Raw genomic sequence first — 17,677 nt, 5'->3', positions numbered from 1 at the left:
GTAGTAGATAGAGGAAACCAGGATATAAAAGTAACGCGGGATGAACGTACCAAGAGTTTACGAAAAATGGCATAAAAATAGCTATACCATTTATTTATTTATTTATTTATTTATTTAATCAAAAAGTAACACAGCATTACAGTTTACACTAAGGCACTGTGAAACTACAAAATACAAAACAAGACATAAACGATAAATATAACAAAAAAGAATACAAATTAAACATTAGATTTGGGCGACGACGTAACAGCGTGGCTCCGTTGCGTCGTCTGACTCGGTGTAGGATTCGGCAGGTTGCCCCGGAACCGCCGAAATACCACACCCTTCGGCCAGAAGTCTGCGCACGCGATGGTGTCCTGCAGCGTGCGTGGCACGCGCACAACAAATGAAGTGAAGTGCACGTAGTGGCGCGACTGCAGCTGTTGCACCCTCAGCGTGTAGCCAGTCTTCCGGCGAACATACTCCACCACCTCATCAGCCCCGGCGGAGTAATGCAAGCGCGACACGTAGAGCGCTTTACTCGGTGTAGCAACTCGCAGACCAGAAGTAATCGGCTCCGCGGTACCACACAGAGTCTTACGAGGCGCCCTACGCGCCTTGCTCTTCCTTTGCACCAGTGTGAACCCCTCCTTATCCACATCGGCACGGGAGGACTTCTCCTTGATTGGACATAGACTTACTTATTTGTCTACCATAGACAAATAAGTAAATTTACCTAGGCTTAATATTCAATTTAAAGGTGGTAGGTAAATAAATGCCTTGGGTGTTCTCGATCCAGAGGTTAGGAGTTCAAGTCACACCCAAGTCAGTCATTTTTCACTTACCTAAATGTATTCTAAATTCTAAGCCTAGTGACATCGATTGCAGACGTTGCTGCTTGTCAAAAAGTTTAAATAAACTTGCATGTTCATAGTTAAGGTACATTGTGGCAAAATCTCGACTGGCGGGCAATTGTAACTACTTATTCTATTTTTTCCATTATTACACTATGATGTTGAGTTCTACATGTATCCACTGAACACGCCTACCATATGTATAACCGGTGGACACTCTACTTAATAATGAAAACATTGTAAATCATGGAAAAAATTTACCAGTTACATTTGCCCCCAGTCGATATTTGTCCCGCTGTACCTTATTTAAAACTCTCGCCAATTTTACTGTTTGTACGGTGAAACACTTTTCGATAAGTTTGGCGAATAGGTAAGTGTACTTACATAAGAATATCACTTTCGTATCTTTTTTACGAACATGGTAGACGTAAACACATTTTCGGCTGAGTCACGATGAAAAGATGTTTCCAGAAAATAATCCGCATCATTTTCAAAACTATACCAAATGCACTTCGATCTTCAAAAACATCTTATTCGCTACATCCATGTACTGAGAGTAGTATGTGCCCATGAAATTTTTCACAATTATCCTTGGAGTTTGTCCTACCAAAAGTTGCGCAATACCACACAAAAACGACGTATGTACGACCCGGGTTATCCGGGTCACCCTGGGTGAGATAGTACAGCGTAGTGTCATCCATTATTTATCAGTTCTCACAAATGCATAACCTTAATTATGTATTGTTAGTTACCGTGCGTTGAACTTGAGTTAAAGGTGAAGGTCAGTCTATGTTATCAAAATAAGCCGGTTAAAAACCGGCTAGTTTAATATTTACGTTTCATACGACCCTTTTCCACTAAACTTTACTCACCGGCACGTGCCACAAAACATTCGCCAACATTTTTAATCGGGCACACGAAATATACAAGTTATAAAACATGCACGCATGTTTACAAAATGCGAGTACCTGTATTTCGCGCCGGTATCCAGAAACCCGTAGCCCTGGCTACTTCACTCGCACATCACAACACTACGCGGCAGGCCCTCAGTACGGAAGCCTGCAAACGCGAAAGAAAGCGAAAGTTAGGCCACTTTCTACGTGTGTTTTTTATCTACATGTGCGGCGGAACGGCGTGCGCCGTCGACTGGCGACTGGCGAGGAAGGACGACGGAAGGTCGCCCGCAGCGTCGCGCATGCGTCGCGGCGCCCATAATACCGCCAACCTAAATTAATTCTGACCTCTGGCAAACTTTCGGGAGTCACATCGGTTTGTTTTGGTCGAAATCATTCCAAATATGCATATCAGGGTGGCTAGCCGAATGGCACAATCGCTCACGAAACGAAGCGCTAGTAGATATCTATCTCTATCGCGCTTGCGTATTGGCGCGACAGAGCCAGCGGCGTATCGCTTTCGTTTGGCGTCGGAGAAATGCCATTCGGCTACGGGGCCTGGTCGTATTATGGCCGCTGTACACACATGGCCAACAGTTCCACCAACCCCCTTGGCCATGTGTGTAGAGGGCTACTTGGCCGTAAGTTGGCAGTTGGCGCTTGCGCTTGCCGGCCAACCGATTCGTGTCGGTTTTTTGTCCACACATCAAAGGATCTTGGCGCCAATGGCCAACTGCGTTTACACGTTGGCGCTTCATTCAGTTGGTCGTCAGCCGTCAGAGAGGACGGTAGTGAAATATTTACGAAAATAATAAGTTTATCTATGTCAATAATAGTGTAGATTTTAGGAAATAAAATAACCTTGCAAATGTTTAATGTATTTCCTAAAAAAGATAAATGTTCTTATCATAATATTAAAAAAATTGTTAATATTTCAAATAATTTAATTTTACTACGGGGTTATTATTTTTTAATCAAATTTTTCTGCCAATGTCTATGATCTAGAATTTCCTAGACTTTTCCATTCCACGTCCATCTTTCATGAAGAGCCAATGCCAAGTGATTGGTTCGCCAATGTGTAAACAGCGGCTCTTATCTTGGCCAAGGGGTTTCACAAAGGGCTGGTGGAACCGTTGGCCATGTGTGTACAGGGGCCATAACATGGAGTAGTAACGATACGCTTCCACAGCTGACACAATAAGTTGTGTCATGTAATCTGTATGCATATACATTCAACCAAAAAAAAAAATTTTCAAAATCGGTCCAGTAACGACGGAGATATCGAGGAACAAACATTAAAAAAAATAATAAAAAAAAAAACATACAGACGACTTGATAACCGTCCTTCTTGAGATATGAGGCGACGGTTAAAAACAAGCTTGATCTTCACTGACTTTTCCCTATATTAAACAATCGCGAATGTCATTGAGATAACTTTTTAATCGGATCTATTTCTATTTTTCTTGTCAAGGTCGCGGCGCGTGCGCACTCGCAAACAAGACCGTTAACGGGTCAATGACCTCGAATATCAGTAAACTCCCCTTATTGGCCCATCAGTATTCAGTAGGCCTTTAAGATTGTTTTTATTTTAAAGTTATTGATAACCAGATGACCCGGCGAACGCTTTGTGCGTACGCACTTTCTTTTTTAGGGTTCCGCAGTCAACTAGTAACCCTTATAGTTTCGCCATGTCTGTCCATCCGTCCGTCCGTCCGCGGATAATCTCAGAGACCGTTAGCACTAGAACGCTGAAATTTGGTACCACTATGTATGCCAATCACGCTGACAAAGTGGTACCTAAAATAGAAAGTGGAAAAAAATATATTAGGGACCCCCCCTACACGTAAAGAGGGGAGTGATTTTTTTTATTAATTTCAAACCTAATGTGTGGTATATTATTGGATAGATATTTAAAAATGAATAGGGGTTTACGGAGATAATTTTTTAGGGTTCCGTAGCCAAAATGGCAAAAACGGAACCCTTATAGTTTCGTCATGTCCGTCTGTCCGTCTGTCCGTCTGTCCGTCTGTCCGTCTGTCACAGCCGATTTACTCGGAAACTATAAGTACTACAGTGATGAAATTTGATGGGAATATGTGTTGTATGAACCGCTACAAAATTATGACACTAAATAGTAAAAAAAGAATTGGGGGTGGGGCCCCCATACATGTAACTGAGGGATGAAAATTTTTTTTTCGATGTACATACCCGTGTGGGGTATCAATGGAAAGGTCTTTTAAAATGATATAAAGTTTTCTAAAAAACATTTTTCTTAAAGTGAACGGTTTTTGAGATATCAGCTCTCAAAGTCGTAAAAAGTATGTCCCCCCCCCCCCTCTATTTTTATAACTACGGGGTATAAAATTCTAAAAAAAATAGAGGTGATGCATGCTAATTAACTCTTTCAACGATTTTTGGTTTGATCAAAGTATCTCTTATAGTTTTTGAGATAGGTTGATTTAACTGTAATTTTGGCAGGTGTATAAATTGACATAATAAGTTTATTATATTTGCTGCTACGGAACCCTTTGTGCGCGAGCCCGACTCGCACTTGGCCGGTTTTTTCGATATTTATTCAAACTGATTTTAGGTTATGTTTATATGATAGTGATGTGTAAATTGTGTAATTTTTATCGACGTCAGGGATAATAACCCTATCGACATTCATTCAATAAAAAGGACATGAATGTTTATTGGTAGGCATCACGGACCTGGTAATGTAACAGGTCTAGCGAACTCAACCATTAATATTTTTTAGTTTTTCCAGATATTCTCATAGATGATTAAAAGAAACTAAAAATAGTTGAAACTATTGAAATAATAAATTATGTCACCTACACTGCCGTTTGTTTTATTTTCCATTTGGTAGAGAAGATATTATTGAGGTAAGTAGATTGAGTGGTGGATTTCACATGAGATAGATGCTAAATAAAAGCATTTTACTTAGGTCTTTGCGTACTCGTATTTTTTACACATACTATTTAGGCCGATATTGCACTATCATAGAAATCACATGATCACAGACAACATGCCGTCCTTTTTCTTCGCGTTAAAGGGGAAGGGAGACATACACATCTATGATGAAATATATATGATAATGTGATATGGGCCTTAGTAAGAGAAGAATAATGAGCGGTTATGTAGGTATTGAGTACATAAACAAACCATTTATTTGCAATCCGTAGGTATGGTTAGATTGGTTAGCCAAGAATACAGTATGAATATGTGACTTTCATGGTCAAAAAGCCATATATAATAATCCTAATGAAATATTTATAATAGATACTGTATGTTTTCGTTACTTTTATATGTATCAAGTTTATATTATTTTTAAGGTGAGAACATGAGTAAGCGTGTATTTTATCGATAAAAGAATCGACAAAGTAACATCCCTAGCAAAACAAGAACCTACTGACCACCTACCAAAACGAGAAATAACTAGCATATATCCATCCCTTTTCAATACATTATCTAATTCATAAAGAAGTCAAGGATTAATATATGCATTTCACAAACTTTGTTATTAGGGAGGCTTGGGGTAGAGATTTCCACAGATAAGATACAAATGACACGCGAATTTCCACCGATTTTCAAAACTAGTGTTGCTAGCCCGCGATTTTTCAAATTTGCCGCCTTTTTCTAGTGACAAGATTTGGTTGACGGTCTATATCTAAAAATGTAGGTAACAGTGACTAAGGAAGGCAGCCCTATCTATGTATACCTATCATACATATTTCGTAACGGTTAACTTATATATAAATGGATGATCCATATTTGTATTTCAAATGCGAAAATCTATCTGTCTCTGGAGTACACGATAGATCAGTTGTTCCTGAATAAAGTTTTAACTCCTAATAGATAGCGCTGTTGTAGTTTTCAAAACGCCAGTTTTGTTTTTGTATTTAGACAACTTACGTTGGCAACTGTCATAGACAATTTCTTAGCACAATTTCTAATAGAAATGCCACGAATTCATTCGATATTTGGCTTATTCGGTCATTTTGCTGAATATTCAGTATTCGGGTGGACATAGAGTAAGTAATAGTTAGCAGAATACAGAATAGCTACCACTATAATAGCAGTCCCACTTATGACGAAAAGTTGCACAAAGAAAATAGACATAATTAAGGACTCTCCACAATTATACTGGCAGATGGCGCTGTTGCAGTTTCGAACACCATGAGCATTTATTATTACCAAAGAGGATCAAGTATTATAGAGAATTACTGTCGAAGTGAAATGTGTAATCACATTGTCACAGGCTTAAAACTTTAGGACCTCAGTTTTGACAATTTGGCCCATATTCTTAGCTTGATATGTTTTAAAATGTCAAATATTAATATTAGCGCCATCTAGCTGAGCTGAAGTGTAATGCCATCTAGGCCACCGTACCTTTTTCTGTATGGTACTGAGGTACGTTTTTTTCTTAGACTTCGTCTTTCTATACGGAGTTAAATATATGTCTTTGTTATTATATACTTTGTTTTTGTATTTAGAACTTTGTCTCTCTTTAAATCTCACACCTAAACGTCGTTTTCATTTATAGGATTCTCAGGAAAAATCAAACGATCATCATAGTATTCCATGTTTCCCATTGGACGTTTATTCAAATAATATATTATACAGACTGATTTGTGACTAGAAGTTTCATTTAAAGACTAAATGATATGACTTGACTATACAACCACATAAACTCACTTTGAAATTACATACTTGTAAATGTTTGCCATATTGTAATTGATGATATTTAAAAGTGAGTTATTTATTGTAATATTTGTAATGACTTAGGCGGCTGTGGATTTGAAAATACCTAAATATGTAAAATGTTTGTGCCCTAATTCATTAATCTAAGAAAGACTATTTGATACTATCACTAACTTAGTGATCGGTAACAACGGTTTTATTTCATAGCATCGTTTTTGAGTTGACGAAATCTAAAAAAGTAAATTATAAGTGAAACTATTAACAAACGTTAATATTTCAATAAAATTTGTACGAATTCGAACTGACAACATTCTTACTTTCCTTTAGTTTGTCACGATCATGCTATAATAAAATTAGAACGTTGTTACCGATTATCTACTACTTAAGAATTTGAGGAAAGTCAGGGACACAACAGAATGCTAACGTCTAGAGAACATTGTAAAACCTACTTCGTGAAATCGACGTTATATTTTTACATACTTTTTTACTGGAGAAAATAATATTATACCTAAGTATAATCCCAAAAGTGAACAATTGCATCTACATTTAAATAGTGCAGAATTTATACTCCACTACCTACATATATATAAGTAGTTTGCGCACGAGGCAAAACTTCTCCGTTGTTAAAAATTATGACTAGAATTCACTGCACTTTTTTTGTGAACAGAAAAAAAATTAGGTACTAACGTACTAAGACTAAGGGCCCATTTAGACGGTACGAGAACTCGTATACGAGTTTCATTACATTGCGCATTTGATTGATGCTCTGAGTTGTTTGTTACCTTAACATTCAGAAATGTATCTAAAATCGCATGCGAGTTCGCAGTTTCGCACCCCGTCTAAATCAGGCCTAAGTCCTCTTGATACCTGCCGCTCGCACTGAGTTGAACATTGAATTTAAGAAATGTTTTAAGGTAGGTATTTAATATATGGAGTAAGATTATTATGTACCTATTTTCATTCGACCGGCCTCTGTGAGTATGGGCGTTCGTCGCATCACACTTAGCCAGAGGACCAGATGCGGAAAATGTGGAAACCGATGTTCGCAAATTGAGGGCATCATGCTCTAATACTTGTACGAAAGATGTCTTCTTCTCGTGTCGATGGTCTCAGACTGTGCGGGCCCAAAAGGTAGCGACATTTATCGCCCTGTCTGTCGCATCACGGAGGTCCTGTTGAGAGCAGGCGAATGGGCACGCTGGACAGGACAGCATGTGCTCCATCGTTTGTGGAGCCGTCCCACATGAGCATTGGGTATCTGAGCCGTGTAGGGCGCCCCACTTCAGCAAGTTCTCTTTACTGCGGCCGGCCTGGGAGCGCAGTACGAAAGATGTAAAATAAATATACACATGATATACAAATACTTATACATATACATAGAAATACATCCATGATTCAGGAACAAATATGTGCTCATTACACAAATAAATGTCCTTATCGTGATTCGAACCCAGGACCGCAGGCAAGTCGTCGGATAAAACTTTGGTGCTCGCAGTAGGCTCGTAAGATCCTGACCATAAAAACCTCGTGCGCAATTACTTGAATAAGTACAATTAGTTAATTGATCTATTATGTAAGGAAGAACTATTGTTGGCAACCGGATTAAGTTTTGAAGTATGTACCTCCTATCAGAATCATAGATTAAAATTGCCCTCTAAGAACAAATTAAATTACTTTCATAGAAAATATTTTAACTTGTTATTTTAAGTAGTAACACTACTATTATGTTCTAAACATTAAATAAATGTCATATACAAAAAAAAAAAAAACTTTTTCTTTGTATATGACATTTATTTAATGTTTAGATTAAAATTGACTACAACTAGATGTAACAACCCTTTTTTAAATCTCATTTAAAGGCACATGAGAAACAAATGTTATATATTTAATACCTATTAATGAAGTCTAAAACCTAGCTATCACAATTTGGTGCAACCTTATTGTCACTCCAAGCATTGCAAGTTCTGATACCATTAAAAACTACTTAAACAATAACTTTAAAAATTGTGACTAGAAAATGGTAACACCTACATTATCTAAGGTAATATCACAGTGCATTTCATTAAGATAAAGATAAATGAGTAAGTAGTTTATGAAGTCTGTTCCTAATCTCTTTAGAAGCCGGTGCTCGTGGTGTGCCTGCTTCACCGTCAGGGTTGGCGCAGAGCTCTAATATGTCGATAAGGACGCGGGGCGACCGCGGCCCAAGCAACAGCCCTGGCACCATAACCCGACCAGACAACACCCAGCCCAGAAATATCTTCTCACACACAACCTGCAGGTTATTATTAGCAACCCCATGCTGACATTTAAACGTCATCAGGTTACAAAAAGATCGGCAGTCTTTTAAATCACAATCACTGTGCTGCTTGCAATCTGACCCATCGCCAGTAAGCCTATTTGTTACGCTAAGTGGGTGAACAGAGTCAAGATCTAGGTATTTGATTTTCTTGAAATCATTTGTCACTCCAAAATGGTCCATCTTGATATCACAGATATGAAGTGGCTCAGGTAGAACATGTTCTAAATGTAACAAGAAATCTAGTATCATCACCGAAAGCTTTACTCTTTTCACCCACTCGCTTCTGCTATCATAAAGTGTTATCAGATGCCAGTACCTTGATATTGTATTCAATTTCTGTACAGCATACAGTGAGCCACATGACCCCTCTAAACGAGGGAAAACATCGAATTTTTCATATAACAACAAAACAAGATACTCATTGTCTTGCAATAAAGCCCATACATTTTCCATTTCTACGTCCCTATGGTGGCTTGCTGAATAATTAATATGTGACATTTTCTTAGCAACAATATGGTTTAAGAAAATATTAAATTTAAGTTTTACATTTGTTACAATCATATTTGTAAAATCTATTTCGGAAGGATAAATCTTTTTATTTGCAGTATCTAACCAGTGCAGGCTTTCATAGTTTGATATTTTTTTAGGCAACTTGAACACCACGCTATGGTTACCATGGATACCTGAGAACACTGCATCCTTGCTGGTGTGGAAATTATGGCAGGAAATGGAGGGAGTCTTGTCTGGATTACAAAGTTCTTCACACAGACTTCCAATGGAGGTTCCGCTATGGTAATCAGTACACTGGAAAAAAACATGCTCAGATTCATTACACTTGTATAAATCTGTGATTATACGACAAAAAAGAAAGGTTAAAAAAAAATGCAATAAATATTATTAAATTAAATTTGGATAAATATTATTTGTTGTTTGTGAGTGTGTTTAGTAAAACATCCCACTTTGTCGGTAACCATTAAAGTGAGATTTACTTGTATCTTTATTATGAATAAACTGACAAAGCAGCTTTCTAGCAATCAACACAGTAGGATGTTTTCCCGTGCACACTTAGTTTTAAAATAAATACTTACAATATTTTTCACATATTTTTCTGGCTGAATATTAGAACATGTAAAGCTCCATTTCAATAAAATAATTACTAGTGTAAAACCAGTTAAAGATCCCAAACCAACAAGGACGAGCCTTCTTTTAACACACTTATACAGCTGGGCTGAGATCCATATCCATAGATGACAAAAATTGTTCATTATGTAGTAGAAAGTCAAAACCTGAAATAAGAAAAATAATTATAAGACAAATACAGTAAACTAAGATTATAAGATAAATACAGTAAACTATGAATTATATTTAGAATGGGCAAGGGCCGTTAAATTTTTTTTCGGCGTCTTTCGGATGGGCATACATCGGAAAAGCGCCTGATAAGTTTATTATTCCGTATACTCCTCTGACTTGACACTGTATTTCTGGTTACTTGTAACTTTTGAATACAAGTTATTAAAATTTACACCTATATATTACATACTTACTTAGTTAGCCTTTTATTTTAGCAAGCATATTTAAAACAAACTCTCCATTGGCAAAGTCTGGACACCGCAATGCAGTAGGCATTTGCGTTTAACGTCAACTTGTTTGTTGAAAAGTCCAATGCAGTTTTACTAAATGAACTAAACCGGGTTCTATATGTTTAATCGAATTAAGTAGCACAAATACAAACGAAATACAATAATAATTAAATAAAAAGCGGCGGCTATCCCGACAATAATAATTATTTCTTTAGTATAAATAACTTTGGTGTAAGTAAACTGTCTGTATCTGTAATGTAATCTGCCAAGTTGCCAACTGTCAATCTGTCAAAATGTGTCAAGTGTCAGTAGGATGTCAAATAGAAAGTGCGATCACAATAAGATAATTATTTTCGCATAATCAAAAGAAAAACGAATATAAAAACGTAGTTTTGAGTACATAAATAACAATAATTGTTTATTATTAGACACTCGTATTACTTTAAGTAATACACTGAATTTTCAAACTCAATTTAACCCTAAATCTGTTAGCAGCCTGCGATCAGTGCCTGCGATTATGAAGCATGGCAGCTGAACGCAGCTTTCGGGCGTTCGAATTTCTTCAAAATATTATAGCAGGTACCTATTTTAATTTCATTGTTTTAGTGCGAGATTTATCAATTTCATCATTGATTAAAATTGTCACAGAGTATTACACATAGGAGTACACAAGTTTACATTTGTGTACTCTTTTATTGTTGGTTTATATATCGAGGTCTAGAAAAATATCGGAACGTGCCATTGTGGTGCCATTCTACCATGCTAACTTGATGCTAACCAAAAAATCGTATGTTTCATTAAATATCATACTAAATCGTAGTAACATAATGTCCTTTTTAACTTAGGACAGTCACGGTCCCTTATGTTATGAATCCCTATTCCAGCACGGGAAGCATGGTCACGCGATAGACGATAAAATATCAGGCCGTCCCTATCGCACTTACAAATTACGATCGCGCGACCATGCTTCCCGTGCAGTATCTCATAATAGTCTGTGCCCTATTCCCTATCCCTTAAAGCACTTTATTGTCTTATCTATTACCTCTAGGTACTCGCTTAAACGGCTAAACCAACTTCGTTGAATAGTTAATATCTGGGCAACCGAGCTTCGCTCGGTTCTGTTTCGTATCCTTGACATGTGTCGCCATCTAGTTCAAAAATGAATATAGTACCTACATCGAGCGAAAGAATTCTCAGCCTTAACAACACAACTACTCCACACGAGATGGCGCGCATTTCGCCACAAAAACTCAAATAGTGTATTTTTCTATTCGTTTTAGCCTTGACCTGTGTCGCCATCTAGTGTTTGCAATAAATAGTAGAAAGAATTCTGTCTTAACAGTACAACTACTGCACACGAGATGGCGCGCGAAGAAAAACGCATGAAAACTCGAAAATTCGCGTTTTCCGGGACCGAAGGATAAGTTAGACCGATTTTTCACCCCCAAAAACCCCCACATAACAAATTTCTGCGAAATCGTTAGAGTGGTTTCCGAGATCGTCAGTGTAAATAAATATATATATAAATAAATATACAAGAATTGCTCGTTTAAAAGTATAAGATTTAACACACGAGAAGTAAAATACATTTGCACCCGAGTGTAGGTAACACAAAACTTTTCCCCTCACTATAGCGAGGAAACTACAACGCAAAAAATGCGTTTCATACTGCTTCCAGTAGTTCCACGGGTGGTAAATCATCTTTATTACTAGATTCACCTTCTTTTATCAATTTTAAAGTAGTTAATTTGACTTTATTCAAGGTCAAATTACTTTACCCACTAGTGGATAAAATGCGTTTTTACCCACTGGTATTAAAGGACAAAACACGTGTTTCCGAGCTAGTGAGGGGAAAATATGTTTACCTTATAATATGATGATTTACCTACCTAAAGTACCTAATGTACTTTACATAAATCTTACCTATGGGTTGCTATGGGTATGGAATTGGTCCCAAAATGGGAAGTATCAAGTAAGTACACATATAAGGACATAAATGCGTCTTTTGAAAACAGCTTCTAAACCGATTGTATCCGGCCCGCCACCGGTCCTTCCAAGCATTACTATAAATGCATTTTTGGTGCAATTCTGGTCCGCCCCTAAAATTCCTTCATATTTTGGCCAGCGCTGTTCTAAACGGAATATTTTAGAACGAATGCAATTAACTATCTACGTTCGGTCACCAAACTTTAACTGTACTATAAGTACTTACGGCTGTCATAGTTCCAATATCCGATCGATTACATTACGATACAAGTGGGGAAAAGAGAAAATTCGAGACACGAGAAGAGGAAACTCGTAACTCGTGTCAATTTACCGCCATTCGTTTCGAACATACTTTTTCTGCACTTCTGTCGTAATTACTCCGTATGAAAAGACTCGTTTACACCACCAGACACCAATAACCCGGTTGACCTTAGCTCTACCCTTACAAATAGCGGGCGACAACGATTAGTTATTGTCGTTATTGATATTGTACACAATATGCGAACGCAAACACTGTCTGTCTGCCACCTGTCACAACTTCGCGCTTATAAAAACTAGGTATACCCAGGTATACCTACTAGGCCTTAATGACCATAAATATCTATCGATCTATGATTGGACCCTCACCCCATTCATTTCACGACTCTTCTCTTTCCGAATAGACTCTATCGTAAGCGTTTGTGCATTTTGGTTACGTACCTACCCTGGCCCCGTAGCCGAATGGCATTTTTGCGACGCGAAACGCCGCAGAAAGGTAGTCTGGCTCTGTCGCGCCAATACGCAAGAGCGATAGAGATAGATAGCTACGAAAGAGATATTATCGTGAGCGCTGGTGCATTCAGCTACGCACAGCTCTCCCTATCGCTCTTCTGTAGTGGCGCGTCAAAACCGACTGCGTTTCGATCGCCACGGGGAGCGTCAACGATTGTCAGTTCGGACATGTTCGGATTAGCCGGCTGAACCGATTCCGGTAAAGTACCTGGGTATAAGTAGTATGTATATAGGATAACTAAAAAATCCTATGTTGAATCGCGAGCGTAGCGAGTGGTTCAAAATGTCGAATCATGAGCGTTGCGTGGGTCTCAAAACTCTCAAAGCACGTAGGTTAAACAAAATTTGCCAGTGAAACACACAACATTTTTCACCACACCAATACTAGGAATATGTGAACTGTAAAACATCAAACTAAATCAAATCCTAGCGCGTTACCTTCACATAAAACGTGTGGGAATGCTATTAGAATTGAATAGGAATGAATCAGATATAGCTGTCGACACTATACCTATCTATGCAATGAAACCACAGTACTCATATCTACATCTGTATAAACTCTCTGGGTGCGTAGTTTGACTCGGATTACAATTACGTTTCCTGCTCCACCTTGGAAAAATGTTCAGGGCCTGCTATTCATAACCCCGGCAACCAATACAAATGTAACCTCCGTACAATAATAGCCGTTACGAACATAGAGGTCAAATTATACTAGGGCCATGTCAAGATAAAAGTGTTTTGTAAAGATACAGGTTGCTTGCGCAGATAGGACAAACCTCGTATTGCTGTGTACAACTGTTTTATTCATTGTGACTACGCCAAGCGTGTCATATTGAAAGGTACAAAAAAACCATAGTTCTCAGAAAATTCTAATGGAAGTAATCAGGGACAAAACTTTGTCAGTTTTTCTGAGAACTATACAAAGTTATTAATGTGCATCGGGTACACTCAGCAAAATTAACCTTTCGTATGCGTCTGTCAAAAAATTGTCATTAATATATTAGTCATAATAACTACATGTTAAAGTTGAAACAATATGGAGCAGATCTGCTCCTAAGCATACGAGAGGTTAAACCCCGGGTTACCACATACAACCATGTCCAATTTTATTGATTGATAGGCAGAGATCATACAATTTCATTTGCAGCACCAATGCAGTTCCATGATGGCAGAGCTCTGGGTCTGATTTGACTGAACATACGTAACAATGTTAATAAACAAATCTACATTAAAACTCATAATAATAACAAGCTCGTTTTGACATTTTATTTATGTAAATTTGCAGATATAATTAATACAAATGGTCATGTAAATTGGGATCTATGATAAATAATAACTATAAGCTGGATCAGAGGACACCATACTATACATCCTCCCGAATATCTGCACTCCAGCCAATGTTAAATTTAGATGACTCATCAAAATATAAAAAGGCAGTCTCGGAGGTGTGGCTTTACAAATACTGTCTTATTCCCTAAAGTTTATATTATGAGATTTCTATTGTGATAGTGATAAAACAAAAACTTAGACTATTACGTGAACATACTACCTGAGAGGCTACAGCAGGAGTTCCCAACTGTTTTGTTGCGCTGGGCTCCTGTTGGTGTCCAGTTCATTATTTATTATGCTAAGGCATCTTACACTCAATCTGCTTTTATGCTAAATTAGGGAACACAACTCACAGGTTGGGAACTCCTGGGCTACAGTATGCATGCATGACTTCACATTACACTCCTCAATTTCTAGGTGGATTTAGGTGCTGAACTATGTCAACTAATAAATTCCTAAGATTTATGTGACAAAACCTATATTGTCTACATGTCATACATCACAATTTTTCCTAAAGCTATCTGTACAGTTTGGGTAATTCATGATATTATATTCAATAATGCCAATAAGTTTGTTCAAACATGTCACCACTAATAAGTGGCCAGTATTATATACACAGCCACTTGTGAGACTTGTGTCTCAGCATTATCTCAATAGATGGATACAATTTTGTTTTACAAATTAGGAATTGCTAATTAAACAATGAAGTTACAAATTATTCACAAACAAATCTATAAATAAACTTTGATTTTAAAACACTGAATACTTGTAAGTCAACACTACTGATTTAATGAATGCTCAGGGATTCACTCGAGTAACAGAGAGCGAGCAATGTGAGTGTATACAATGAGCTTATACAACAAAATACCAAAGAAACAAAAAGTATGCACTCTGGCATATTATGATCTGGGCTATGTATACACTTTCTTAACCCTCCTCTTTGATGGTTTATCAGTTTGCGACATCTCTTCCATGTTTGGAGTGGAGTTCACGGATGACTCTTTCTCTTTCTTTTCCTTCTTTTCTTTCAGCTCTGAATTTGCTATTTTCAGCCATGGGTGTTGAAGGCACTCATATGCAGTGGCGCGCCGGTTAGGATCAAAATCTAACATGGGCTTCAAAAAGTCAGCAAACTCCTCTGCATCAGTGTGACTCCATTCATATTTCTCTGTGAGGACCGACACTAAACCCCACGGCTTCAGACCTGTTATATTCCTCAACTCTCCTTTCTTATTGAAGAATACTTTAGAATACTTCCCAGAAGCAGCAATACGCTTAGGAATGTCTCCAAGCAACTCAATGATGTGTGCCAGATGGTCTTCATCTCTGCTGTAGCCATCTCCTGAATGAGGCTCAAACAAATAGTCTCCAGTAGCCAGTTCAAAAGCCATACAGGCAGTGCTCCAAATATCCGCAGATGTTCCATACCCCGCACTAAGCAGCACTTCAAGGGAGCGATACTGCCTGGTTTGAATATCTTCAGTGAAATGCCGGTGAACCCAGCAGGCATTACCAAGATCAGCAATCTTGACTTCCAGGTCACATACATCAAAGGCTGGGTCAGGTTGTTTTTCCAAAGACTTGCCCTTAGTGGACTCTGAATTAAATGAAGGAGGAGTATCAGTCATGTCTCCTTCTGACATTGGAGTGCCAACATCATCCCCACAGCCATGTGGTTTACTCCTTACCTGCACCGCATCAGCATCAGTATCAAATGCTTCATCATCTACTTTTTCATAATCATTGCAGCCATTCAGATTAGCTTCATTTAAGTTAGAATCAGTTTCCGAGCGGGTAGTATCAATAACACTGGCTTCCTCGGGCGTCTGTGGAGAATCATCATTGTCCTGAGACATTGGTGCTGAATCACTGACCTCAACCTTTTTCTGCTCTTCCATCTCTTCTATTTGTTCCATTTGTTTCTTGAGCAGCATGGACTGGCGTTTAGCTTTCTTTTTTAATTTCTTCTTTTTATTCCTACTCATCTTACCCGTCACTACTTGTTCTTGGAATTCCTTTGGTGCAGTGCTTATTAAGGAGTGGGGCAATCTCAAGCCCAAGGAATGTAGCTCGGTAGCTTCAGCTGCTAACTTGCGAATGTAGGTCTCATCCACACACACTAACACATTTTCAGGCTTAATATCTGTATGAATTATCTTGCACTTAGTATGGAGGTAATCCAAGCCTTCTAGTACTTGGCGTATAATAGTCTTCACATTATCACGAGGGATACCTCTATAATTGGACTTTAGGATAAGCTTCAATAAATGGTGGCCTAGGACCTCAAACACCATACACACATGGGTGCCATTGACTCCAGTGATCTTGAAGTCGTTGAGCAGCTGTACGGTCTTATTCCTCTTAGGATCAGCGGGATCGCTATCGCGAACGGATTTTAGTATTTTAATTTCGTCTAAAGCAGTTTCTGTAAAGTGGGGCGCGGATTTCACAACTTTTAACGCTACAAACCGTTTGTCGATTAGATCCCAACAGAGCCACACCGTCGAGAAGTGGCCCCATCCTAATTTTCTTGTAACGTGGTAGCGGTTAAGAAACAAGTCTCCGATTTTGACAGGATGGTATCCACCCTTGCAGTAGTCTGCGCTGTCCTCCTGCTCTTCATCGTCGCTGTCGTATTGCTCGTCCTCATCCTCCTCGATCGTCTCGTTGGAAGAGCTATGCGTGGGCTCCAGTCGATTCTGATTCTGGTTGCGCAGCCCGTTTCCTTGTCCTCCACCACCGTGCTCTTCCTCGCGATTTTTCTTTTTTCCTAATTTATGCCGCTTCTTTTTCGCCTGAATGGCGAGTACCCTTCTATTTACATCTGATTTAGAACTCATTTAGTAAATTAAAACACTTTCGATAACGCCCGATAAATATAAAATTTATCTTTTCATCTCAATCTTTTTGTTTGAGTATGGCGGCCGGTCGTAGAACAAAATGCGCTCGAACACGAACGAAACCCATTCAATGTTGCTACAAAATTTCATGATAAGTTCAATAAATACTCTATCTAATATCCTAGGCCGTATCTTTTAGTAAAGCGTGTCATGTGATTGGTTAAAAACATAAACTGAATCAATGCTATTGGTGTGTCCAATGTAACATAAGTTCGAGGAAAACGAACAGGACTTTCGTTAAAGTAAAAATCATGTAAAAATTGTAATGCTAATTAAAATTTGATAGCAAATTTTAATGTAATTACAAAATTGAATTACACATTTTAAAAAATATGAGATCTGAGGGCTGTTCCCCTAGTAAAAGGTGGTCTGGTCCGCC

The 17,677-nt window shown here is 38.2% G+C and overlaps 3 protein-coding genes across 5 annotated transcripts in view; all 3 read right to left on the bottom strand.

The window, feature by feature from the left end:
* LOC125231639 (glycogen-binding subunit 76A) overlaps window positions 1-1,999 on the bottom strand; it is a 63,909-nt gene extending 61,910 nt beyond the window's left edge. For both annotated transcript variants that reach the window (XM_048137119.1, XM_048137120.1), the window contains exon 1: window positions 1,802-1,999. The gene's annotated coding sequence lies outside the window, so the exon portion shown is untranslated. The remainder of the gene's footprint in view (window positions 1-1,801) is intronic.
* A 4,308-nt stretch (window positions 2,000-6,307) lies between these two features.
* Window positions 6,308-10,536, bottom strand: LOC125231641 (divergent protein kinase domain 1C). 2 transcript variants are annotated; one of them, XR_007177647.1, is made up of 4 exons: window positions 10,277-10,536; window positions 9,821-10,018; window positions 9,416-9,536; window positions 6,308-7,740 (listed from the first exon to the last, which is right to left on the bottom strand). XR_007177647.1 is itself a non-coding variant. In XM_048137122.1 (3 exons), exons 2-3 carry the CDS (start codon window positions 9,995-9,997, stop codon window positions 8,493-8,495), a joined length of 1,221 nt encoding a protein of 406 aa, XP_047993079.1. In that variant the 5' UTR covers window positions 9,998-10,018; window positions 10,277-10,536; the 3' UTR covers window positions 8,238-8,492. The 2 variants fall into 2 exon arrangements, 1 of the variants encoding a protein (XP_047993079.1); XM_048137122.1 differs by lacking the exon at window positions 6,308-7,740 and having other exon boundaries at window positions 8,238-9,536.
* A 3,774-nt stretch (window positions 10,537-14,310) lies between these two features.
* On the bottom strand, window positions 14,311-17,353 carry LOC125231796 (SRSF protein kinase 2). Its single transcript, XM_048137376.1, has one exon. It carries the CDS (start codon window positions 17,236-17,238, stop codon window positions 15,310-15,312), a length of 1,929 nt encoding a protein of 642 aa, XP_047993333.1. The 5' UTR covers window positions 17,239-17,353; the 3' UTR covers window positions 14,311-15,309.
* Between the last annotated feature and the right edge of the window lie 324 nt (window positions 17,354-17,677).

Source organism: Leguminivora glycinivorella, chromosome 12 (assembly GCF_023078275.1).
Source record: "Leguminivora glycinivorella isolate SPB_JAAS2020 chromosome 12, LegGlyc_1.1, whole genome shotgun sequence".
NCBI classification, from domain to species: domain Eukaryota; kingdom Metazoa; phylum Arthropoda; class Insecta; order Lepidoptera; family Tortricidae; genus Leguminivora; species Leguminivora glycinivorella.
This window is presented reverse-complemented; position numbering and strand designations above follow the sequence as displayed.